Source organism: Drosophila yakuba, chromosome X, assembly GCF_016746365.2.
Source record: "Drosophila yakuba strain Tai18E2 chromosome X, Prin_Dyak_Tai18E2_2.1, whole genome shotgun sequence".
NCBI classification, from domain to species: Eukaryota; Metazoa; Arthropoda; class Insecta; order Diptera; family Drosophilidae; genus Drosophila; species Drosophila yakuba.
This window is the reverse complement of record NC_052526.2, coordinates 24614796-24642582: the sequence shown is the minus strand read 5'-3', so window position 1 is coordinate 24642582 and position 27787 is coordinate 24614796. Positions and strand designations below refer to the sequence as shown.

Below are 27787 nucleotides of genomic sequence, written 5' to 3'. Positions count from 1 at the left end.
CATAAGTCGCGTCACGGTTTGTGATGCGTTTGTCAACCCAAAAGGCATAACATTATATTGGTATAAAGGCTTTCCAGGAATAAATAAATGCTGTCAATTCCCTTGATTTCGGATCAAGTGGTATCTGCCAATATGCATCTTTTAGGTCCGGACTTGATATAAACATTGCTCTTGGCAACCGACCCAGAATACCATAAATTTGTGGCAACGGATACGCATCCTTCATAGTCATAGCATTCACTTTCCTACTATCCAAACATATCCTCACTTTACCTGGCTTTTGCACAAGCACTACAGGCGATGACCAAGCACTTTCGGATTCTTCGATTACCCCTAGCTTGAGCATCCTGTCTACTTCGGCATAGAGCCATTTCTCTACAGCCGGTGACACGGGGAAGTGTCTCTGCTTGACCGGCTTAGCATCCCCCACATCGATGGAATGTGACAACAAGGTTGTCTTCCCCAGCCCAGATACAGAGAAAGATGGAAACAACGCGATGACCCGCTGTAAATCTTCCTTTTGGCTAAGCCAAACTATGCGACTCGGAGGTGATTAGAAACTTGCATTTCCGGCGGTAGAAAATCAAAAACTTCCCAAAAATCGATGCCGAGATATAAATCCTGACTAAGGGATGGAATTATATGAAGGTCAAGTTCTCTGATTGCTTGTTTATATTCCACAGGGGTTTTAAGACGACCTATTACTTCCTGATTTTTCCCATCAGCCGTGGATGCGGGAAAGGTTCCTCTCTTTAAACGTATTTTAGTCCTAATGACCTGCTGCGCCAAATTTCCCCCTATCGCACTTATAGCCGCCCCTGTGTCTAACAACCCTAAAACTACCCGATCGAGGACACGGACTTCCGCATGAGGACGCATATCTTTCGGTTTGTAACGGATACTATTTATCGTTTTGACTGTTTTACAAAATTCTCGCATTCGCCTAGAACTTCTGGATTGTGATTGCGGCCGGATCAGCTGATTAGTTGACCTTAAATTAAAATTTATATTTAAGATTGTGGGCCAACAGATGGGTTGGCTGGAAAAGTTTTCGGAATTGTGAGGATTTATTTCGGACGGAGTTGATTTAATATTATCTACACGCTTGCTTTGGGGATGGTCGGCCTTCGACGTTGAACACACGGCGGCTGACGGATATGTGTGCTCGTTTTTCCGTTTTTTAGGCACTTGCCACACGAGGGTTTGTACACATTTGGAGTGCCATAGCCGTAGCAGAAAATCTTTCGCTTACTTTCGCAATTCTGATAGCGGTGTCCCTCTTTGTGGCAATTCCAACACACTAATGCCATAGCTCCGATTTCTAAATCGCCTTCCTGATCGGAAAATTCTGTGGCATCATCCGACATAGCTTCCTCTAGCAGCTCTGCCACCTGTTTACGAAATGGAGCCCCTTTTTGATACCCACAGCTCCGCTTGATATCTTCCAGGAACCTCTCCCTACGCCTGCAAATCTCTCGCTCTTGATTAGATAAGGGTGGCTCGGCAGATAGGATTCCGCTCACATTGTTTTGGCCAAGTCCATTAAGCTGTGTAGCTACGTTGGTTTGGATCAATTGAGCCATCTGATCAGCCAATTGCGTCATGATGTCCTCTTGCATAGATCTCACTGTTTTGGCAATAAGGGTTCCTATCGCTTCCGAACTGACCGGAGTATCGTTTCCTGTGGTTGCTTTCTTTACTGTTTTGGCCTTTTGGCTCCCCCTTGCTGTTGATTCTGTCTCAAAACAAACTGTTTCGCAGCTTGGGCATGTTGCGATTATTCTAGAAATAGTCACTATGCACGACTTATGAAATGTATGTCCACATTTAGTCTTATATGTAACAGCGGTGCTCAGAGCTTTTCCAAAAAGGCTACAGTTCGGTTCCATATTTTATTCGACCCTCTTAGACACGAGATACAAAAAAAAAAAAATACTAGTGTAAATTTTTAGTCTCTCCGACGCAGAAGCGCTCAAATACTCTCTTCTACTTTTTCACTAAGCCTTTGTTGCAAAAAAAATAACTCTTGTCTTTTAATCTCCTGATCAAATGCCTACGGTCTTCCTTATCGCTTTATCTGCATTGTTGAGAAAGTACCGGCGGCCATTGACCTTACCTAATGCTTACCTGTCTTCTGTTAAATTTTTAACAACTATTGCGGTGATCAGTTATTGTCACCCATGGAACAGCTGTCTTTTGTTTTGTTTTTCTTTTGCTTTCAGGGGCGCCGTTCGACAGCCACCTCAGCGAAACGTAATTCAATTTTAATGCTAATTTAAATGATAAGCTTTAACAAATTGTAGAATGAATATGAAATTAGGAACTATAACATATAGAAAAATATTAAATGTAGGTAATATAAAATATAAGAATTGTAAAATATAGTAATAAAACGTGTAAAAAAATAAAAAATCTTTAAATCAAACGATCAAAAATCATAAAAGTATTTTGCCTTCAAGCATAGTGGACTTCCCTGCAAAACCATATATAAACATCTGCTGTCTGTTCCACTCTTGTTCAGGGAACATGTAACAAAAAAAAATAAATTTGTATCGACTGCTGCCTGTGCAGAGTAAATCAGCCCAACAACACTGCGTGGTCTGTTATGTGGTCCCGCCGACACAACAGTCGTGGTTCAGTCGTTTCTTTTCTAAAAGATCACGATCTGCAATTCCAAGACAATTAATAGAAAACTTGAACAAATTAACTGGTTTGACTTAAATGAATATGAACTGTTTGAGTTTCTAACTTTGTTTTATTAGCCGTGGTCAGGAGATCCGCAGTTTTAGCGTTATCTAGCCTGCGTTTTCCAATCGCCTTCTATAAAAAAATTGTTAGACCAATCTTATCCCGTGTTCACATCATAAACGTGGCCAGATTCTAAACTGCGAACAGTACCATTTCTGTAAATCCAAAGCGTTTTAAATGTGTAATTCAAAATAAGAACAGGTTCATTAAGTTTATCTTTTCAGCGAGCTCGAACTTTGTTTACAATTGTGGCTTTTGGTTCAGGCAGTCTGCTGAAAATCCAATCGCACATTAGTCGTAACGGCTACACTGAATACTATTGGATCGAGAAAAAAAATGTTGGATGTAGGTGTTTGTGTATGTAAAAAGATATTGGCCATTGATGATAGTATGGCCTGTTATTTTGGCCAACACGCTGGGCGCCAGATTATAATAATCTTCTTGATTAAATAACATTATAAATGTAACGAATTTCTTCATGCCTGGTGTTAGCTAAGGGGAACGAGCGCACGCAATTTTTCCGGCTATCTACTCGTCGGCTAATGGTGATGGTGTTTGGACTGTTTGGACCCCTTAGAGGTGCCTTTTCTTATCATTAGAATCAAAAATAAGCGTGCTACGACAAGCAATAAGATATTGACCATTACATTAGACAAACTCTTGAGACCAGGCTATTATGGGCAATCCATGTAGGTGCTTGTATTTGCGCCAAGCTTATGTGCGTCAACGGTTTGCTTAGGTAGGGCAAGGTGTTTGATTGAGTGCACGTTGTTGAGCCACAGTTTTCTTCCACTCCCCATCTCCGATATTTTTACCTGGGCTTTGAGAGACATTTCCTCCGTACGGGTGGTGTCTCCGGTCCACTGCAGACAAAGTGGTTCAGAGGAAACAGGGTGGTGTTTTGATTGACAGTTATCAACGCCGCAATCGCGTTTTGAGAAACATTTGCGACGGTGCATCTTTGGGCATCTTTCCCTTTGAGACATTTTTTTTTTTATCATAGAATATATGATGTCTCAGGTGGCTTATTGGGATTGGATTCGATTTGTATTATGTCGCCATCTTTCGGCAAGGTATTTGTCAGTTCGTTGCGTTGTAAAGCGGCTTGCTGTGAGGTGGAAGGGGTATCGTCGACAAGTTTGCACAAGTCGCACGTCCATTGTGACTGTGAAATAGAGGCATCGACTCCAACGCAGGCGAAGTGGTACCATGCCTTGCATACGTTGCACTGCACCCAGTTTTGGGATCCGCTGGATAGTCGGTTTTTATTGCATGAACCGCAAAGAGTTACATCTGTCTCCATTTCCGAGGTCGGTTTCTTTGTCACAGATAATTTCAAAACTGATGGCGGCGGTCCCTGGCGTGATCTACTTCAACAGAGTTCTACACATAAATAGCCTTCATACGTGTACGTGTGTATCTTGGCTTATAGGTATGCGTGTGTTCCGTGTGAATTTCACAAATGGTTGGCGTCACTCTTAATTGCGCCTAATATTAGGTACAAGGTAGTATTAGGTACAAAGTTTTTTAAAGAAATGTTGAGGGACTAATTGCAGTCACTTTATTTTTATTTAATTTATTTTAGCAAAGCAAGCAGCTTTAAAAAACTTTGTTTTTTCTCCTTCGCCTGTTGCCCTATCCAATAACCGCAGATCATGGGTAACACTTTTACCAAAGGTTTTCAGGATTTCGCCCTTTTCGCCTAGTTGGCGATTGAATTTAAATTACGGCGGTAAGAAAGGTTGGGAAGAGACGATTTCTGCTTATCTTCATACAAAGTGGATTCAGTTTATAGATAGGTGATCTTAGCAGAATAAAGCTGCCTCGATACGTCTGTAAGAGTCAATACAATCAATTGCAAATTCATGGCATTGCATACGCTTCGAGTGACGCTTATGGACGTTGCATCTACATATGTATACGATATGAAGATGAAGTAAAGAAAGTGTTGCAAAATCTAGAGTCGCAACTGAGACTATTCCTGGTCATGAGTTGTGCGCTGCGCATTTGCTAAGCACTGTGTGGACACAAATTGCGTGAACTTTTGTTCCGACTTTCAAGACACCCTTTACTGGTTACAAAGAGAGCCAGATTTTCTATTTACCTTTGTAGCTAATAGAGTTGCCGAAATTCAAGAGCGCTCTTATCATGTTATATGCCGACATGTTCCGACTGAGTTTAACGCAGCTGATATTGCATCAAGAGGTGCATGTGTAGATGAGCTCATTAAATCATTTTGGTTTAAGGGTCCAAGCTGACTCTGCCGAGAATTGGCCACAACTCCATAAGTTTGAGCTCAAAGTAGTTTATGAACAGGCAATATTAAATAGAATTTTAGAATTAATTGAACGACGAACTTTCTTCTCTAAAATTATTCGAATAATAACATATGTCATGCGGTTCTGCTACAGAAATTATATTCCCAATTCTCATATCGTGTCGCCCATTGAAAGAAGACTAGCCATTTGAAAAAAATGGAAAATAGTGCAAGAACATAGACTTCAACGAGAAATATTGTTTCTTGAAAAATCGCACGTTTTGCAGCCAAGTATTCAGTCGTAAAACCTCTTTATGCATGAATTTGACGAATCTTGAATACATTTTAAAGTCTTTAGTGTATGTGTTAGGTTACAGCAGAGTATCATTCGCTACGATGTAAAATTACCTCTTTTGTTGCCTCGAGACGAAACTTTCGTCAAGATATTTGTACGCAATCTGCACATTAAAAACTATCAAACTGCCCAAAAGTATTGATTACACTTTTGAGGCAGCGAATTCGGCTAATAAACCCACGAGAAATGTGCTCAGCAGTTGTTTGCAACTTCGTGCATTGTTTTAAATATAATCCAAAATTATTAGGCCATATCATGGACAACTTGCCGGCAGACCGCTTAAACAAAGGTCGCCCCTTCAGAGTTTTCCGTGTTGATTTATATGGACCCTTTTATAAAAGCTACAGATTTCGCGGTAGACCCCTAGTAAAGGCTTATGTCGCTGTGTTTGTTTGTTTCACGTCAAAGGCTTTTCACCTTGAACTCGTAATTTACTTATCCACTGACGAGTTTTTAAATGTATTTAAAAGGTTTGCGGGCAGAGGAGGACAGCGACAATGCGACTAATTTTGTAGGAGCGACAACGTACTGAAGGATCTGCAAACAGCGTTCGAGAAGCAGAAGGAGGAGCTTCAGGACTACGCCGCGGAGAGAGAAGTGGAGTGGATCTTCATTCCACCCGAGTACCACACTTTGAAGGGCTGTGGGAGGCGGCAGTCAAGGCCGCGAAGCATCGGCTGGTGACAGGGGCTGGCAACACAAATCTCACACACGAAGAGCTCAACACCCTTTTATTCGACATCAAAGCGCCGCTGAACTCCAGGCCACTCGCGGCCGAGATCAGAAATCCCAACGACGGTGAGGTACTACGCCAGACCATTTGCTGCTGGGTCAAGCTCTAACCGTGCGAATACGCGTCAGGCATGCCTTGCAACATGGCATGCAATCCGTCTTTAAGACGGTGGCGGCAACTGTCGGAGCTCAAGCTGCGGTTTTGGCACAGCTGGTCCAGGGACTATGTGCTCAGCCTTCAGCAGCGATCACAATGCACAACAAAGGCCAACAACTTATAAGTGGAAATAAAGATGCTTATTTAATTACATTTCAACACATACAACAAACAGTAAATCAAATAACATGTAAAACGAACAGCTCTAATATTCTGTTAACTCGTCTTTGCTTCTTTGCCTCTTGGTGTATATGGTGTCCGCAAAGCTTCCCAAAACCACACTATTCTGATGGGAACAATCCATCAACAAAAAGGCCGAAATGCCAACTTGGAATGAAATGGCACCGCGGTAATCCATTTGCAACCGCTTCAAGTTCGTCTGCGACAGCCAGATCTCGACCCGCACCTATTCCAGAAGGCACGGACGCCTCACAGGATCCCTCAGATGTGCAAGTATGCTTCGCTTCCGATTCAAGAGCCGTTCTACTGGGCACTGCCCTTATTAAAGTGTGCAACTTCCAAGCGCGAGCCCTGATTGACCCTAGGTCCGAAGCAACCTTCATTACAGAACGGCTGTTTAACTTAATCAGACTTCCTTTTAAGGCCCCCTTACGGGCCCCAAGATCTTTGAGAGCTCCCAGATCAATGTCCTGATACGAGCAGACATTCTTCCGACATAAACATCCCTTTCCGGCCAGGAAACTATTTTTGGATGGGTGTTGACAGGCTCAGTCCGTTCTTCAGACCCCGGAGGGTGTCCGCCTTCTCCACGCGCGTTACCTACGCCCTCTAGGACTCCCTGGACCTAGAAATTCTGGGGGTGCAGGAAGTGCACAGACCGTGTCCGAGTCTGCTTCGTTTTACGAACAAAATTTCGTAAAAACCACCAGAAGGGTCCATCGTGGCAAGCATGTTGTGACGCTCCCCTTGCGCGACCCCGAGCACAAGGGTTCCGAGCTAGCATCTTCACGATTGGCTCTGGCTCAGTTCCACCGCAACGAGCAACGGCTAAAAAGGGTTGAAGTGACATGACTGAGGTTTCTACGACGAGCAGTTTTGTCACGTACTATCTTCCACATCTTGCCGGTTTCCAGCCCGAAAGTACAACCACTAAAGTGCGGGTAGTTTTCAATGCTTCTAGCCTTTCCGCAAATGGGACCAGTCTGAATTACATCCTTTACGCGGGCCCGGTCTTACAGTTCAAATCCTAAGGTGGCGATACTTTAAGTTCGTCTTTAATGCCGACATCGAGAAGATGTACCGGCAGATTTGGCTCCTCTCCAGCGCATTCTGTTCCGCAAAAAGGCGGTCACCTTCGGGATCAATTTTGCTCCATTCCTGGCGAAAGAGAAGAGACGAAGAGTCGAGGTATCCGCAGGCGAGTCAGATTATCCGACATTTCATGTACGTCGACGACGTGCTCGCTGGGGCAGACTCAAAGACTCAATTGTTTATGCAGGACATTTGGCTCCAGGATCTAGGCTGGGACGATGTCCTCCCTCAAGAATTCTGCAAGAGATGGGACGGAACTTCCAGGAAAATTACTCGGCCCTCGATCAGATCCGCATTCCCCGCTGGGTCGCACTCCGACCACACTTGAAGCCGTATGGCGCCGCCATTTATGTCCGAGTTGATGTCGGGTCCACGGTTGCGGTGAACTTGCTGACGGCAAAGACACGGGTGGCCCCAGTAAAGACGGTGTCGCTCCGCGGCTGGAGTTGTGCGGAACCGTTCTATTGTCCGAGATGGCCAACGTCATTCGTCCGAAGATGCCTGGGCCTGCGTCCGCCCTCTATTGTTGGACGGGTTCAACTATTGTTCTCGCCTGGTTGCACAGGCCGGCATGTCATTGGACAACATTTGTGGCTAATCGGGTCTCAAGGATCACGCATTTCACGGAGGTTGAGAAATGGGCACATGTCGGCTCCGAGCATAATCCGGCTGATCTCGCTACTCGGTTGATCTCATCTACTGAGATTTCGTCGGCCGAGCGTCTCCTAATTTCCGTCACGCAACGCAGGCATTTCACCCTTGAAATTGGCTGTTTAAGCCGAAAGCGGCCGGTGCCTGCATCCAGTCCTGTTCAAAACTTGAACCCGTTTCACGATTCTCAAGGGCTCATGAGAGCTTGCGGCCGGGTTACAGCCTCCGAACTTCTTCAACAAGACGAACGGCATCCGGCTATCCTTCCGTACAGCTTCCATCTGTCTCGACTCCTCGTCCATTTTACTCATCGCATAACGCTGCACGGCGGTAATCAATTGATTTTAGATTCCGAAGGTGAGGAATTTGGTCAAATCCGTTATCTATTCCTGCAAGGTATGCGTCATTCACAAAAAGTTGCAAACTCAATTCATAGGAAGGTTACCCAAGGAACGGGCGTCCTTTTCGCGGCCCTTTACCCTTGCTGGTATTGACTATGCCGGACCCTTCGACGTCAAAAACTACACCCGACGAGCCTGCCTCTTTACAAAAGGGTATGTGTTGGTATTTGTGCTTCTCCACCAAGGCCATCCATTTAGAGCCGACGTCCGACCTCACGACAGAGAAATTTCTTGTTGTTTTCGCACGTTTTGTATCCCGAAGAGGATGCCCCCGTCAAGTTCTGTCGGATAATGTTAAAAAAAGACATTTGTAGGTGCGGCGTCCCAACGCTCCCGCGATTTTCTGCAAGCACTCAAAGGGGCTGTTCCGGGTGCCTGTAGTCACCAGCAGCTGCTTTGCCTGTCAAGCCTGGGAGGCTTGTGGGAGACCGGAGTCAAGAGTTTCAAGACTCTGTTCTACATGTCTACGGCCACGCGTAAATACACATTCGAAGAGCTGTCCACGTTTTTGGTTAGGATCGAAGCGTGCTTGAAATCGCGTCCGCTTGCGCCAATGTCCGAAGACCCCGCGGACCTGTTGGAACTTACGCTTGGGCACATTCTTGTTGGAGGGACCCTTCTCGCAACGTTGAACCCGAGATAAAGGGGGATACAACGTCCATCATAAACCGCTGGCAACACCTGAAGGGTCTCTTTCAGCCACTTTGTCTGCGATGGAAGGAAGAGTACCTTAAAGAATGTAGCAAAGGTCGTCCTTCTTCCGATGGAAGCAGCCGGCTGCCCTCAATAAACAGTAGCCTGTCCACTCCAATGTTCCTCGTCACTGTGTGTTTTATAGTTAGTCCAATTCGTAGATTTACCAATACTGATTTTCGCTTCTCTCTCCGTCATATTCCTCCTCATATTATATCAAGCACGATGTCTCCACGTCCGCGCAGCTCCACCGCATTGGAAATCACCGTTGCTAAGTCTGCAGTGGGATCCACCCGTTACGGAAATGCCGCCGATTTCTGCGCTTGAGTGCCGAGAAGCGCCTACGGGCTATCCTCGCCAATCGGTACTGCCCCCGCTGTCTGGCCCACGAACACTCCGACGGAACGTGTCAGCGAGGGGACCGCTGCAAAACGTGCGGGCAGAGTTATCACACGCTGCCGCAGAGCCACAACCCGCGGAACTCGTCAGACACTGCACGGCGTTCTTCAGCTGCTCGTCCGCCTCACCCCGGCGTTCCTCGGCCTCTCATGAGGCGTCCGTTGCGCCTAGGCAGTTTCCCGCCGCCTGTCCGAGTAGCCCGCCGAGCGCATCCTCCGCTCTGTCGCTGTCGTCCCTGTTACAGCGACACAGCGTCAACCTGCTACCGACTGCTATGGTGCGGATTAATACCGGGACTCAGGTCTTCGACACGGCGGCGCTCATCGACCCGTGCACACCTACGAGCTGCATCGACGCGTCGCTGGCGACAGCGTTCAGACTGCCAACGACCAGAGTTGGGGATGAACAGGTTTGCTTGGCCACCGTGAGCTCCAAGCTGGACAACAGCGTCCGGTTCGAGCTGGTTTTTAAGGTCGAGCCCCACGTGCGCATTCGCACTCCAATCCGGGATCTGAGCGAAACAGTGCGGGCCCACTTCCAGCGTTTCTACCTACACGCTACGATTTCCGTGGTCCTGGGAGCGGACCTGTATCCGCATGTGATGCAGCCAGGCTTCCTGAAGATCTAGGACGGACTGCCGGTGGCCCAGAGCACCGTTTTCGGATGTGTCGTGTCCGGAGCCTGCCACCAGCCATAGCAAGGACCATGTTGCAACCCGGGTGATTGCAAGGAAGGGCGGAATGTTAATGTGAAGGGCCACTGTACCGCCTCTGCGCACAGAGCTTTCGTTCTCGTCCGGGTTCTTGTCCGCACTTACGCTCTCGCTCTCATCCGACCTCGCGCTCTCCAAGCTCTGCGGTCGGCCGCCGTCGAGCACCCGATCCCTCTTTAGCGATGTAAAGCGGGTAAGAGCGCTGCTTTAGTTTTAAGCTACATTTAGTCTCATAAATGCACCCGAATATACAACTCATGCCCTCGAAGCCCCCGCTTTTTTGTGTATTTTTCCAGTGGTGGTTATTTTCCACTTTTGCTCTGCGGCGTGGGAAATTTCCCGACTTCAATAAGCGTGCTTGACTTATCACTGGACGACGACGCCCCCTGCAAACACCCTAAAAAGAAATGTAGAACAAGCAAAAGAAAACATCCATTCCTTAACCTCAAGCCAAAGAGAAAAAAAGAGGATTAATATACGGCCTCGGTACCGTCACTAAGAAAATCACCAGGCGACGCATCCGTTATAGAAACTAAATTCAGAATTTTTTAATACTTAAAATTAAAATAGCATTTTCCAACAAATGGCCCATAACAGTGACATAATTGTACATTTGAACAATATGTCACATCGTTTAAGTACCGAACAAAAAAGATCGAAGAATATATTAATAATTTTAAGAATAGTATTTCTAAGGAATTAGAAATAATATAGATATTCTACAAAATCACATACACAATATAGCTGAAAGAATATTTTTGGCCAAGTTTAATATAATTCCAGATTGCTCAGGTCTTTAAATATCATTCAAAATTGAAGGAACATTAACCACATCAATTGTTTGATAGTAATAGGACGAACCAAATACGATGACACCAAATTGTTGTATGAGAAACAGATCAACTAATCCTTACCTACAACAAAGAACGAAACAATAAATGCAACGTTAGAAGATGAGCCTAAGCAAAATGGTTTTACATCTTCAGGAAAAAAAAGCCAAAATACTTCAAGTCAAGGAATCTACGATAAATCTTCAATTCGTGTGTTATCTTAGCCATCCTAATACTGTATGCTCTATTCATAAAAAGAAATAGTACTTACCTACCCAATCCTGCTGACCCAATCAACTACGTTCCGCCCATACCATTACTATGGCCGTCACTTCACGCTAGGGGGGGAGGAAATACCACATCAGCAGTCTCTACGCCAACTTCCCCCTAACCTCCACGTCTCAACCGTTAGTTCGTCGCCCTCTCATGTTCCAACATAGTGTAACTTGTGTGGGAACAGCTGAGCAAAGACCAACGAAGACATTCTTCAAAACTACTGGGTCAGCAGATTCGCTGTACAACTGCGAACAAAACATTATTTCCTTCTGTTAGAGTTTCAGTCTTAAGTTATATGTCAAACTGAGAAGTAATAAACCAAAACTGGGATTAAATATAATATATTTTATAATACATACTGCAGTCGGCTCTCTGCCAACTGTGCTGCTTTAGAACTAAGAACCTCTTTATACATTTGTACATAGACATACATGTGTGTACATGTAAATCAGAATTAAGAATAGGCAGCTCAATCAAGAACTAATAAACTAATACTTGATGAAATCATTTGGACTTAACATGATGGAACATAATGAACATAACATGGCGAACGTGACACTCGAGCGTACAAGTGGAATACAGTGAATGCACAGCGACCTTACGACACAAAAAAAGCAGCAGCCACCTGTACACCAGCCACGGCAGCCCGTTTATCGGCAGCAGCAACAGCAATCTATGCAGCAGCAACATGTACAACAGCAGCACAACAAACTGGAGAATATGGTTCATTATTGCTGCAATGTATTCTATATGGATTATATATACATAGCTGCAGAAATAGAATGTCTAATTAAACAGATTGAAAATGAGAACCCTGTTCACGGAAGAACTAGATCGGTGGCTTCTCTAAGAATCATATTCAACGCTTTTTTTTGCCACTTTTGCTTTAACATCCACTAGCGGTTTTAAAAATAAAGGAGATACACAGTCTGCTCAGCTGCAGGAAGAGCAAAGTGAAAATTTCAGCATTTTTCGTGGGAAAGAAGTTGTACCTTTTTATTTTACGCGTAACGATTAACATACTGAAAATATTAGAAACCGTCCTTATCCATATATAGATGATATGGTTTATGCCTACAAATATATTATAATAATTTTTTTTTTTTTAATAATTTTTTAAACATTTTTTGTGATATGAAACACCACATTTGCACTATGATATTTTGTTTCGTATTCAATGATAAATCACATTAAAATGTATATTTGGTATCAAATTTTATTAATAGTCTTTATATTCTGAAACAATATTTGATTTTGGTAAAAGTTACCTGAATTCCTTGTTGTGATGTTACTTGATATTTCTCCCATTTAGCCATTACATCGCATACTTTCTCCTCAGATGAAAGACTTCTTTCCGAGTTTCCTATAACTTCATAAATGGAATATCCCTTTGCATTATCTTGTAAACCGATCTTTTTCTTTATTATTTCTAATACGTCATTTGTTGTGGAGCTTGGTTGAAACTCGATTGAGTAATATTGCCCATCCATAAAATAAAATTTGGCATAGCATGGTCGGCGATTTGTAGTACATAAAATTTCCTCTCGGCTTGGCGTCCACTGTCGACGCCTTGTCCCTTGGGTTCTGAAAAAACACTATCAAATAAAAAATTACTTTAGTTTTATTAATTTGTTCAAGAAATTATCTATTTTTATTTTTTTGTCAAAGTAGTACTAATTGTTCCCTATCGAAACTTTTTGACACTGTCTAGATTATGAGTAATGTGATATAATATAGTATTATATGATTATGGAAAATGTTTAAAATAATTTGAGAATCCAGAAGGCGGCGGAGCGTATGAGCAAATGATATAATAATAACCATATGAATTATATAGCACGGAATTCGTAAAAACAAATACCTGTTCTAACGCGAGGGGAGCCTAATCCGCAGTTGTGACTATATTATAGTCTAGACTAGAGTATAGTCGTATATGTATGATGTGTACATCCCTGTACCTGTAAACTAAATATCAGAACACAATTTAATTTGCTTGTTCCGCAAGCCTCTTGCATTTTAATATGAAAGAAGAATATAAGACAGTCCGTTTTTTAAGAATAAGAATAGGAGGAATTTTAAGTTTTTCCAGTTTTTAGTCTAAGCTTCGAATTTTTGTACAATCATATTTTCCAACCAAAAATCACTAGAACATATGGTTGTCGGTAGGGACAATTTTCTTGAAAATCAAAATATCCCTAGCATAAGAAAAGTTTGAATATTTGTCACATTTCTGTTACCCGTTTTCGTTTTGCCAGAATATAGGTTTATTAAACTGCAAGTCTAGCGCTATGAGGATACCATTAGCGCGATAAAAACTTTCTCTAACTGTTGGGTCAAAAACCAGTAAGTAAAATTTTATTAATATTTAAATGCTGCGCCTTACGAATATTATTTGACATAACACATGTTATAATGATTAGAAGAGAAGATAGGATAAGAATATATGAAAAAGTTGTTTTAGAGGTTCAACGCCACGACGAGTTGGAAGTTGTATATTACTAAACTTTGAACTGCCAAATTGTTGGTTATTCGCGCCTCGCGTCGCTGCCAGTGTACCCAAACCCACAACAAATAATATGTGTGATTGGAATAATCCATTCCCTGTCCGTTACCCAGGTAAACTGGAAGATAATAAGAGCTAATCCTGTCAATAAACGAATAACACAGCCTGAGGCCAAAGAGTGCTAGCGTCTTGACAGTGGTATCCGTAGACCTAAAACTGTCGTGCTTTCCCTAAGGTAGCAAGCAAACTACGTACATATGTACGTATTGTTATTGGTTAAGAAATAAAATAAAACAAGAGAGAACGCTATAGTCGAGTTCCCCGACTATCTGATACCCGTTACTCAGCTAGTGGAAGGGAGAAGGAGAGTCTTAAACACAGTTTTTGGCGGTTTGTAGGCGTTATAGTGGGTGGGCGTGGCAGAAAGTTTTTTGGCAAATCGATAGAAATTTACAAGACTAATACAAAAATGAAAAAATATCAAAACATTTTTCAAAAGTGTGGGCGTAGCAGCTTTGGGCGGTTTGTGGGCGTTAGAGTGGGCGTGGCAAAAAGTTTTTTGGCAAATCGATAGAAATTTACAAGACCAATACAAAAATTAAAAAAAATTCAAAACATTTTTCAAAAGTGTGGGCGTAGCAGCTTTGGGCGGTTTTTGGGCGTTAGAGTGGGCGTGGCATATGTGGGGCGTATGAACGTGGGCATATGTGGGCGTATGAACGCTGTGATCTCAGGAACTACAAAAGCTAGAAAGTTGATATTAAGCATACAGACTCCAGAGACATAGACGCAGCGCAAGTGCGAGAATGCCGAGGTCCCTGTGGATGTTTTGGTTACGAATATACCATGGTGCCCCAGTGATAGTTCGCAGGATCTTTGATTGGGCTCGCTGTATGATGTCTATGTTGGTTCTGCTCGCGTTCCCTCACAGCTGGGAGCCACACGTCCAGATTGGCTTAAGAGTGGAGTTGAAGAGCAGGACTTTGTAGTCCAGACACAAGGGCGATCGTGAGTTTATAATCCAGTGGAGGCTGCTGGCTTTCAGTTTTAGGTGCAGTTTCTTGCATTTGATATGTCTATGCCATGTTAGACGTCTGTCGAGGTGGATGCCAAGATACGTTACTTCATTAACTTGGGGGATCTGCGTGCTATTCATACAGAGCGGAGGGCAAGTTTGTCTGTTAAGAGTAAACGTTATGTGTTGTTGCACGGAATGGGCATCTGGCGCCTAAGGATCGCAGTGTCGTCGGCGAAGTTGGATGTTGTTAGTCGGTCACTCGTGGGAATATCTGCTGTGTAAAGGACGAATAAAGTTGGCCCAAGTGCGCTACCTTGTGTAGTGTAGCTGTCGGAAATTGTTGTGTTACATCTTATTGCGAAGGCTCTATTTTAGAGGTAGGATTCAAGGAGTTTATGAGTGAACCCGGGCAAGTGTGTTTTAATTTTATGCATGAGACCTTTGAGCCAGACGCGGTCGAATGCTTGAGATACGTCGAGGAATATCGTGCTGCAATATTCCCTATGTTCGAAGGCTGTGCGAGTTTCTGATGTTATTCTGTTAACTTACTCTATAGTTCCGTGTTTTTCTCTGAAGCCAAATTGATGGGCTGGGATAATGTTGTGGGCTCCCATATATGGTATTATGCGCGTTAGAAGGCATTTTTCGAATAATTTGGACAGGCATTATAATAAACTAATTGGTCTGTAAGATGACGGAATCGTGTGATCTTTTCCGGGCTTCGGTATCATTATAATAATTGATTTTTTCCATTTCCTTGGATAGTAGGCGAGACTTATGATTCCATTGAAGAGTTTACAGATGACCTTAATAGCACAGTACGGAAGTTCCATTATCATTTTGTAGTTATTAGGTCACCGCCTGGAGCCTTTTTTGGTTTTAGCTCCCTGATGACTTTTGTGATCTCGTCCGGCTGAAATGTAGTTGGCGGGCATTCAGTTTCGAGGTGAATTTGCGGAGGAACATAATCATTAGCTGCGGGGTTCGGCTGGAAGACGCCTCTGAGATGTAAGGCAAATGATTCAGCTCTATCTTTGTCGCTGCGGGCCCAGCTCCCTGAAGAATTCCTTATAGGGGTGACGGTTTCAATTGGAGAGCTTAGATTTCGGTGAGCCCTCCACAAGGGATGCTTTGTGCTAGTTGGCGAGAGTTTTCCAATATATTTAAGTTGTTCATTTTCAGCTTCTTGCTTCAGGGCCCGGTTTAGATTGCGGGTGGCTTCAGTAAGACGTTGCTTTGAGCATGGCGATCTGCTGGTTTGCCACGCTCGTCGCAGACGCCTCTTTTCCAGAACCAGCTGTTCAATTTGCCGGTTGGTTATGAACTTCTTAAATTCCCCATCCTTTCGTTTAGGGGTTGAGATCCTGGCTGCTGTGACGAGTACCTCTTCCAGTGCGGCGGTGGAGCAGTCGATGTCCGCTTCGATATTTAGTTGGGGAGTCAGCTCAATGTGGGAACTCACATACTTTCTGTATTTCATCCAGTTAGTGTTGTGCGACGTCAGCCTGTAGGGGTGGTCCGCAATTTCTGGGCTTTGAAGAAGGCTTATCAACAAAGGCGAGTGGTCAGATGAGAGATCCGGTAGTGCTATGGGAGATCCGGCTGTTGGAGCAGCCCTGGCAGTGCCGATGGTCTGGCAACGCCACTAAGCTCCGATCACTTGCCGACGTAAGTTGGCAGCACTGTCAGCTGTTGTTCTCAGCTGCACCAAATTGCAAAGTCATAAAAAAAATTTAACAATTTGCCTGTCGCTCGCGTTTTCCATTCACTGTTTATCGCGCCGAAATGATGCACATTAGCACCGAGTGGCTTTGGGCAGTTATTCCGCCAAACTCGCCCAGCCGTCTTCGTGATAAAGGATTAAGTCTCCGATTATTAAATTCGTTTTTTTGTATTAAAATTTTCTACTCGTGATAATTGTTAAATGAGGTAGCGGGACAACTTCGACCGAATTCGGCTTGACTTCGGTGTTTTGATACTGAAGGGTATTTTACATTTACATACACACCTGTACATACCCTGCAGTACCAAAAATTTCTTACCCGAATTTTTCTTCGCGAGAGTTCGAAAAAACAAAAAAAAAACTCAAAGGCGTTTTCTAGCAAAGTTTCGAACACCGAAATCAAGCCGAATTATGTTGTGGCTCTGCCGCTGCCTATGTTCGAAGTTCATGTTTGTTTTTTTTTTTGAAGTAGTTCAGCGCAGTGACCGAAAATGAGAGGGAGAGATGTGAGGAGACAAAATCAGAGTAGAGAAAAAAACGTTCTAATAATTGGTGAGATATTTTTTATATATTTAAGTTTATATTTAATTTATATTTGTTGATTTAAGGATTTTAAATTGTGTAAGAAAATAAACGGTCGCTATAGGCAACGCCAATGCGTCCGTGTTTAATTATTTGCCTATGTAATTCTAGTTACAAGGGATCATTGTGGTCGGAAATACCCTAGCACGGGCCTGTCAGAATATTCGGTTTCGTTTTCCACCTTTCCCCCCATTCCTTTTGGTTTTACATTCAATAGTAGAACGGGGCAAATGGTATTTTGTTTTAACTATGTTTCAACGTGAAATATATAAAACCGGTAAGTAGTTCGCATTGGTAAATTAGCAAACCTAATTGCATTCCAAACTACATGATATTAATATATTCTATTTAAATATTTTGTTTTTACAGATAGCATAAGCACATTAGAAGGTCAGCAGGCAGCGCATAAGGCCTTAGCCCACGCACTGGCATGTGTAAAAAAACAATGCAGAGAAAAAAAGGAAAAAATTAATGTAATAAAATAAAAAATAAAAATTGAATTTAACATTTAAATAACATTTTAAGTTTTTTTTTTACGATTTACAGGTACAGGTACTAAAGGAATTACCTGGGAATTCCTCTAGTATTCCCTTGGAAAAACTGTACATATTTTTCGATATTCCCCAGGAATTTCCCCGCCGATTTGTATGGAATATTCCATGGGATTCCTCGAGTATTCCTGGGAACTACCTAGGGATTCCTTAGGGACTGGTCCTGAAGGGTAGCCATATTTTAAAATAAATCAGTGAATAATTATAAAGTTTAAATATATGTGACCTGTGTTTGCTCTTGTCTGGGAACCCTCCTTACAATGTCCTCTTGGTAGCGATTTACAAGGGCACAACTGTTTATGGTGGCCCTTGAGCGGAATCAACAAATGTAAATGTTTTAAACTTTAAATTCGAAAGTTTTTGTGTGTAAACAGATTTCGCGCTACATCGTGGCCGCGTTTAGTTTGCAAATTGACTCGGGGAAAAGCTGGAAAGAGAAACGGCAATACATAGGCGCCTCAGCAGCAGGAACTTTGCGACGCTCTTCTGTTTTGGGGGTTTCTTTTGGTTGGAATCTTGTGCGCAAGCTGAGTAAGTGAACAAGTTGTGTGAGGGACAAGAATTTTCCCTATTATATGATTATTTGGGGTGATAAGTTTGTTTTTACACTCGTCATCATGAAATCTGATTCGTACGCTCCGACTTTAGAGCAATTAGGTAATTTTCAGGCAAACGTTGCAGAATTTTAAGAAGGATTCGCAATCGAGGAAAACGAGGATTTATTTAAAGAAGCGTCTGGAGCAGGTGGAACGCGTAGTAATTTGGATAAACTGGATTCCGCCGCCGAGGAGTCGCAGCACTAGTTGGCTCATTATGTAGCATCGAAGTTGCCCTAGGATACCCACAACGCTTGGGAGCACCATTAAGGAAGCGGTGCCACCGTTCATAATAATTTTTTAATGATCGGTCCAGGATCTACCGACACAAGCAAACGAGTGCGAGTACATAATGCACAGGAGCGCCTGTTACCACTGCGACGGCGACCGTATTCTGCGTCGTTGGGAAAGCTTTCTTGCTTTGGACTGCTACAGGAGATAGGAGATACTGAGCAGGGAAAAATTATGTATCAATTGCTTAAGCAAATCGCATGCGCTGTCACTAAATTTCGAAACCTAAAGTATTATTAACCCAAGTTTAGGGGTTGATAAAGCATATGTTCTCAATTCGGTTACTTCCTACCTGCCAAATCTTAGCTTCACGGTATTCACAGTATTTGGATCATATTCGAGGGCTCTCATTGGCAGATCCCAACTACGCGCGACCAAAGCGAGTTCATACGGTCCTGAATTGGGACAATGAGATTCCTAATGCTCTCGCGGAACGGTATGTAGTGTCCAATTTCCTACAGGGGCATTTGTTTCTTTTCTCTTTTTGCTAGTTCCGAAAGCAATTAGCTTAAGCGTGGCTTATCTTGAATTTGGTCACCTTAACTAAGCTAGCGCATCGTTTGTGCACTTGCCGTTGTCGCATGATTGGCTTTGATATATGCCACGGCCTAGTCTGAGTACAGCTTACTCGAAGAACAGCAGCCTACCAAATAAGTTCAAGTCAAGTGCGTGATATAAATTTATATATTTTGCTGAAAATATTATATACTGAAGTTAATGTATAAAAATACATTTTAAATATAATAATATCAGTTCAAAACCGGCAAACATACGCATAAATTAATTTCTATGAATTTGATTATTTCTTATGAACAATTTATAACAAAATTTTATTTCAGTGCCTATTTAGTGCCAGTGCCTTCTTATATTGTTTGGAGAAAATTTATGCATGTTTAAAGCAGAAAAAAATCCCACCCCAAATTGGCACACAAGATTTTGGCAATTTTGTGACGTCATGGCAAACCTCGTTTGAGTTATTTGCAACTGCGCTGTTCGCAGTGCTGCGGACGTACATAATTATTCGCTGATTTGGTTGTTTGAGCGCTGCTTTGGTTAATTTGCTCTACCTTTTTCGCTATGTCTTCGAAGTATTTCGACCAATAAGCTGGAATAAAAATTTGACGTCTGCCAATTAAATGTATATTGAAAATTTCCGAACCGTCTCCAAGGAAGATAGCGATGCCAACTCTTTATTGAATATAAAGAAATTTATCGAAAAATGTGCTTGGTCTTCACAAAGTTTCGTTCTGCGAACCAAACTGGATCAGACGTATAAGAAGAAATGATATAAAAATTTCCATTGTTGCAATAATTCGGACGCTGTGTCCGAATGCCACTAATTTAAATGCTTTCTCTTAAATTTCCTTTTTTGAATTGAAATACTTAAAACTTAAAGTAAATTATTTTTTATTAACTTAAATTTTATAAAATGAAATAAGGAATGATCAAGAGCTAATTAGGTAATAGTTTATAATTTTTTTGTGTTTAAATTTAAACTCATGGTCAAACAAAATGATCCTCTATGTTATAAAGATTTTCAGCGGTCATTGAGCTCAACGACGGGGTCGCAGGGTGAGTGAGTTTTATTTAATTTTCCCCAATTTTTTTTTATTATTTTTATTTAATGGTCGATCATAATTTGTTTTATTTTTTTTAACTTAAACCATGCATTATTTCTTATATTTTTCATTATTTAAAATACTATGATTTACTTATATTTTTTTTTCTTTAATTTTGTTTATGAAGGATAATGATTATTATTTAAGAAGCTTAACTCAGCTTAAACTTAATTTTTTTTAGTCTTTTAATTATAATTATAATAATTATTATATAATTTAAATGAAGGTTTAATTTTTTTCTTGTGGGTCTGTCGCCGGTTTAATGGTTTAAGCAATACACAAGATATAAACAGAAACACTTCTAAAATCTCTTTGGATAAAGATGCAGGCGTTATTTAAAGCTGGAGGATTAAATTTGATTGCAGTTGGAAGGGCATGTCAGCACAGGACTTTTTCTACCGAAATCGTTTTTTGGCAGTCCAGAACTTTATTAGAGACTATCAGCTTCTATGCGATAATCTACACTTATGGTTCTCGGGAAGGGGCAATGGTTGATTCTGGCGCTTCCACCGCTCAAACCCAAATTTTTATTGGGAAACATTCTGTAATGAGTTTCGTAAAAAGTTTGAAGATATCGAAGACGATATTAAAGTCTGGGAATTAATCAATTCTCGAAAACAGGGTGATCAGGAATCTTTTGAGGATTTCCAATTCGCTGTAGAGAGATTGGTAGGCCGACTTAGCAAGGAAATTTCTGAACGTTCACTCGTACGAATTCTTATTCATAATTGAAAATCTTCCCTTCGTTATGAGCTTATGCACATGGGCATAACAAACTTAGCCAGTCTTCGTGAGGAAATCCGTACTCAGGAGCAATTCCATAAAAATTTGCGAACACAGTCAATCAAGTTCAAATTCAAAGCGCGTCCGCGTATAGCAGAACTTGCAACTGAAGTTGATGAACAGGTTCCCGAGAATGTTACCGCCATTCAACACAAGCGATTGATGTGCTGCTGAATTGCGAAAGGCCGGGACATCTTTTTTTACGGTTGTGGGGCTAAGAAAACGTTTTTTTTTTTTTTTTTTTGTACGGGCGAGTCCCACGGTCACACCTCCCGCCCAACCGACCGAGGGGCGCTGCCGTGTATCGTACGGCTCGAATCGCGGGAAGATAGACGCGATATAGAAGACAGTAAATATTTGTATATAGTAGTAAGATCTAAGAATTCGTTAAGTACGTTAGTATTAATCTCTTTAAAAACGGCAGAGAGTCAGAATTAGAGATAATAGGATAGAATCTATTATAGTCAGAACATAATACTCTGTAGGGATCATGCATCTCATAGTTAGATCTACAATGATTTAAAATTAGAGGTACGTAATTTCTAGTAAATCTGCTTGGAACAGTGAAGTTTAGCCGACTAAGCAAGTCGGGACTATCCAATTCACCACGATTAAGGTTAAAAATAAAGACTGTTCCAAACATCGTTCTACGGTTAGCTAAGGAGGGTAAGTTAATTAACATTAATCTACTTGAATAAGGGGGTAATCTAATGTTTGCATCCCAATTAAGGCGCCGTAAGGCAAAAAGTAAGAAGTTCGGACGGACTAGAGAAATAAATAAGGTTTTGGTCATGTAAGGATCATCAAATTCCGTTGACCACCGTTTTATAAAACCAAGCACACACCTGGTCTCATTGACAATAGACGAAATATGGTCTGAAAATTTAAGTTTAGGGTCCAGAAGAACACCAAGATCATCAACATGTGTTATTCCGTCCAAAGAGCACCCACTTAAAGTGTAATTTGCGTTCATTAAGTTGGCACGATAAAAGGTCATAACTTTACACTTAGAGCCATTTAAGTTTAATACGTTATCACGGCACCAGGTTTTAAAGCAATCTAGCCCAAATGGCGAGAAATGTCCTTATATTGCAAGCAAAATTTTACATCATCAGCGTACCGTAGTACACGCGAATGATTTATTATTAAGGGAAGGTCGTTAATAAATAAGGTAAAAAAGAGCGGACCTAGGTGGCTCCCTTGTGGGACGCCGGATGTGACTCGGAGAATACAAGAAAGAGAATTTTTAAAGAGGACCCGTTGCGTCCTGCCATTCAGATAACTTAAAATCAAATACAAAGGTGCTGCGAATGAGGAGTGATAATGTTTTCAAAAAACTTAGGGATAGCAGACAATTTGGAGGTTCCTCTGTAATTGCTTGCATCCGATGTGCACCCTTTTTTATGGAGAGGGATCACAAAGGACTCCTTCCATATTTGGGGGAACTGTGAAGATTCCAGGGATAAGTTAAACAGTTTTAGTAGAGGTTTGCACAAGGCTTCCGCACAGAATCTAAGCACACAGCCAGGAATTCCGTCGGGACCTGGCGAGTAGACAGGCTTAAAGAAGAAGGTCATAAAGCAGTGAGCTTTCTTTTAAAGTGGGACAGAATATTAAATTTGACTTTGATACCGCGTAAGAGTAAGGCCGTTCGGAATGGGGTAACGTAGAATATGTGGTTTGAAAAAACTTGGCAAATAGATCGGCTATTGCCTGATCCGATGTTACCGAAGTATTTTCAAAAAATAGCGAGGAAGGGTAACTGGTTGTTTTGCGCTTAGTGTTAACGAAATTATAAAACTGTTTGGGATCTTGTGCGAACTGGAACTTACAACGGTTTAAATAATTCTTATACATTATATTAAATAATTATATTTAAATAATTCTTCACTTACACTGAGCGTTAAGCACGGTAAAATTTAACCGAGCACTTACATATTTAAAAAATAACTTTTAAAAATAACAACTTAACATTTCTTAGATGTGTCAACTCTTTATTAAACCAAGAAGGTTTGTTAGAGGTAGACGGATAGTACATCGGAACACAAGAGTTGAAAAATGATTTAATTGCAGTATAAAAAATATCTATGGCATCGGGCATTGTGTTGCACGAATATAGATCGGACCAATTAAAGGCAGATATATAAATATTTAGCCTCCGAAAGTTTGCCTAACGAAAACTATGAATTCGTTTGGTTGACTTATCTTGCCTCTCTCTTTTATTACGGTACCTGTGTCGATTGTCACCTCGAAAGTTGGATGGTATGGATCTTCTGGTTGACTAAGAGGTGCTACTCTAGTCAGAAACACACTTTCAGGACTTGTAACAAAACATAGATCCAACAAACGACCAAGAGAATTTCGAATATAATTATCTTGCGATAACGATATGTCAAGCAAGCCGTCAATAAAGTCATGCTGTGCTATAGGCAGGAGAATATTCGACTGTTCTTCTGTGGACCACTTAGTGCCTGGTATATTAAAGTCACCTAGAACAACTAGTTGGTCCCTATCGGACAGTCTGTTTGAAAGGGATTGGATAGCGGACAAAGACGGCGGAATGTACGAGCACGTAATATAAACATAGCTATCAGAAAATGACAGCTTTACGCATAAGAATTCTAAGTTACGGAACTCATCAAAAAGTACCTCCTCTGACGTGAGGGTAGACCTAACTGCAATTAGGACTCCACCTCCCCGCCTGGAGGGACGATCATGCCTGTATACTGTTTACATACCAGGGAAAACTTCGCAGTTAAGTATCTCCGGATTTAACTAAGTCTCTGTAAACACAATAATATGGGATGCAAAGGAAAGGCTATTAGAATACAAAATAGTTAGCTTACTACACAAGCCTCTTACATTTTTATAACAGATAGTGAGACTAGATTTTAGTTGGATTCAGGCGCCACGATCAGCTGTGTGGGAAATGAAACTGCTGCTGCTCTTAGAAACAGCCCTCAATTTCGAAAATGTTCTGGAGTCATCCAAACGGCTAACGGCATAAAAGACGTAAAATTACAGGTGGAACCTAGAAGAATATTATATTTCAAAAAAAAAAAAAAAAACCATTGAGGCCAGTGAGACCAGTGAGGGAAGCATAAATTGCCGACCAGAAGGTCTATTTCTGAATTTCATATACCCGTTACTCGTAGAGTAAAAGGGTATACTAGATTCGTTGAAAAGTATGTAACAGGCAGAAGGAAGGGTTTCCGACCATATAAAGTATATATATTCTTGATCAGGACCAATAGCCGAGTCGATATGACCATGTCCGTCTGTCCGTCTGTCCGTCTGTCTAGACATTAATGTGTGCGTGTGAGTTGTTACAATAGTATGTGTGGTTTTGTACTTAGACATTAATGTGAAAGTGTGATTTGGGGAGTTGTGGGTGTAGAATGGATATGTTACTATATATATTTTTGATCAGGATCAATAGCCGAGCCGATCTGGGGAACTACAAAAGCTAGAAAGTTGAGATAAAGCATACAAACTCCAGGGACATAGAAGCAGCGCAAGTTTGTCGATTCATGTTGCCACGCCCCCTCTAACGCCCACAAACCGCCCAAAACTGCCACGCCCACACTTTTAAAAAATGTTTTGAAATTTTTTCATGCTTGTATTAGTCTTGTAATTTTCTATCTATTTACAAAAAAACTTTTTGCCACGCCCACTCTAACACCCACAAAACGCCCAAAACTGCCACGCCCACACTTTTTAAAAATGTTTTGAAATTTTTTCATTTTTGTATAAGTCTTGTAATTTTCTATCGATTTACCAAAAAACTTTTTGCCACGCCCCCTCTAACGCCCTCAAACCGCCCAAAGCTGATACGCCCACACTTTTGAAAAATGTTTTGATATTTTTTCATTTTTATATTGGTCTTGTAAATTTCTATCGATTTGCCAAAAAACGATCTGCCACGCCCACTATAACGCCTACAAACCGCCAAAAACTGTGTTTAAGACAGATAGTCGGGGAACTCGACTATAGCGTTCACTCTTGTTTTTCTTTAATTTTGTTTATCCTTTATTATGATTATTATTAAGGAAGCTCAGTTCAGTTTAAACTTCATTTTTTTTATCTTTTAATTATAATTATAATAATCATTATATAATTGAAATGAAGGTTTAATTTTTTTTCTTGTGGGTCTGTCGCTGAGCACCAGCCGATCCTAGAACATAAATAGTACCTACCTTAACGTTAGCTTATGGGACAACCCATATATTATCTCCGGTGTTGTTAAGGTAGGGAGGGTGTAGAATAGGGTAAAATTAACATCTCATACCCTAGGGTCAATCGGAACCGAATGTTTCTGTCAATAATCCGGTATATATCTTTTTATTGGGACTTAAAATATTTATTTCATTTTTTTATACATATCCTGTTGATTTTTGTTCATTTGAAACCGTCCACTTAAAGTATTGGGAAAAGGTGCTCCCATAAATTATAGAGTAAGCAAGAACCCCGCCCCATACGTCGAGCTAATTAGAGCAAATGCTAAAGTGCACACTGCCGAGCTCTGTCATGGCCCTGGCTGCTCAGCTAGGAAGAATAAAAAAAAAAAAGTAAAAGGATTGCACATTACAGGTGGCAAGCTTTTCGGGACAGCTTGCTTAGGATCGACAATATAAGTTGTGAGGGCGCAAGTATTTGAGATCGTAAAACTTATTTACATTTAAATCACCCGCCGCCCCTAGTCTCCGGCGAGCGATCTGGCAGCCCTGTCCAAAGATAGTTAGGTAGGTTGGCAGGTCCAGGTAATTGATATTTATCCCGAACTCCTTTCAAATCATCCCTGCAGAGTTGGCTTAACCAGAGACAACTTCGCAGACTTTGTTGTCTTTTCACTTTGACTTTGGCGACTTGAGACGTATAATATCTGTGTTCCAAAAAATCAAGTTGGTCGATTTCAGATACTAGTGAAAATAATTGGCGAACGCTTGCAGCACGGTCACGGTCATCCTAGTTGTTTGTTCTTTTTGGTGAAGCCCACAGATTTTAAACCTTAAGCTGAACTTAGCCGCACAACATTTGTGACCTGGGCCACGTGCCACATGCACGTCCTATCAGAAGTTGCGGCAGAAGCTAGACGCGCCACCTGCGGTGTATCGTAAAGCAGTAGGCATCGGTCAATGAGAAGCAACGCTTGCTCCGTGGCTGCGACTGCCACAAAACCGCGGTGACAAAACCGGCACCTATGTAAATCTCTTTAAAGACCATTAAAAAACTACCTCGACTGAAATTCGAACACATGATGAGGCCGCAGTGTCGTTAAACAGAGCCTCCGGAATTTGACGATCGTGCGTTATTTTCAAGAACTCGGTGCACGCAATATGCGTAACACAAAAGCTGGGCTGAGTTGAAGGCCACCTCGTTTTTGAACTGCCAGACATGCGCTGCTACCTCATCGATACCTCCTCTCGGCATAAACTCCAAATCTAGCATCGCATGGCCTGAGAAAGAAATTGATGCACTAAAGTCCCACTATATCAACAACCTCTTCGACTTCGCCGGTAGAATGTAGTCCGAATCAACTTTATCACCGCTCCATTATAATCTCTCAGGTGAAATACACCTAATCATCTCTGCACAAGTAACTCTAAAAGGAGGCATATGTAGTTTACTATATGTTGCCTGTAATCTTATTTCTGAAGTACACAGCATCCCGTATTCTGCAGGCCTGTCGACAACGAAGGAAAGGAGCTGATTTGTGAGTACGGCATAGCCGAATGATATGTTTTAATGTTTTAATACTGCAGCCCCAACGACGCACACCAATTTCTTTGAGCACGGCCGGAACCGATGAGTAGACAGAGGAGCTGCCAAATCATCGCGAACGTGCACGTTACATAATAATTTGGCGCCCAACTTGGCGAACCAAAGCGGCACAAGGAAGATCAAAGAAGCTTGTCGAAAGGACTAAATATCCGAAGGTTATAAGACCGAACCACAGAGCAAGCCCCACACCTTCCACCACACCCTTATTATAATTCCCTTTTCCCTTAAATCAGTTCTTACCCACCAACATTATTTTATTAGCTTCCGAAAATATTTCTTAGTTAGTTCCAGACCAGCTAATAAAAAATATAGTTTTGTTTGAATAACATTTTTTTTTTGTCATTCAATCCTACCCTTATTAAATACAATATATTTTTTATTTAAAAAAATGAATTAAGATAGCTTAAGTTGATCAGATTTTAATTCTTCCTCTTCTATTGTGGTATTAACAACTCCCTTATTTTTTTTTGTAGACTCAGGTTTTTGTAAGACGACGTTTTCATATAAAGGTTTTGACGTGTGAGTGGTCCCCTATTAAATATAACTAATTTTTGAAAATAAATCAAGAGAGAACGCTATAGTCGAGTTCCCCTATTATCTGATACCCGTTACTCAGCTAGTGGAAGTGCAAAGAAGCGTCTTCAACGCGATTTGTGCGATTTGTCTTTGGGCGATTTGTGGGCGTTAGAATGGGCATGGCAAAAAGTGTTTTGGCAAATCGATATAAATTTACAAGACCAATACAAAAATGAAAAAATTTCGAAACATTTTTCAAAAGTGTGGGTTTGGGCGGTTTGTGGGGGTTAGAGTGGACGTGGCAACATGAATCGACAAACTTGTGCTGCTTCTATGTCTTA

The 27787-nt window shown here is 41.6% G+C and overlaps 1 protein-coding gene and 1 long non-coding RNA gene across 8 annotated transcripts in view; one reads left to right on the top strand and one right to left on the bottom strand.

Moving 5' to 3' along the window:
- Positions 1-882: 882 nt before the first annotated feature.
- LOC26536261 (unconventional myosin-VIIa) overlaps positions 883-27787 on the bottom strand; it is an 893412-nt gene continuing 866507 nt past the window's right edge. For all 7 annotated transcript variants that reach the window (XM_039377684.2, XM_039377686.2, XM_039377690.2 and 4 more), the window contains one exon: positions 883-13078. In XM_039377684.2, the coding sequence (XP_039233618.1) occupies positions 12713-13078 (366 nt within the window). In that variant the 3' untranslated portion in view covers positions 883-12712. The remainder of the gene's footprint in view (positions 13079-27787) is intronic.
- On the top strand, positions 16574-17770 carry LOC120322413. The gene is made up of 4 exons (XR_005562212.1): positions 16574-16933; positions 17197-17279; positions 17421-17586; positions 17679-17770. It is a non-coding gene; the product is annotated as an uncharacterized LOC120322413 (long non-coding RNA).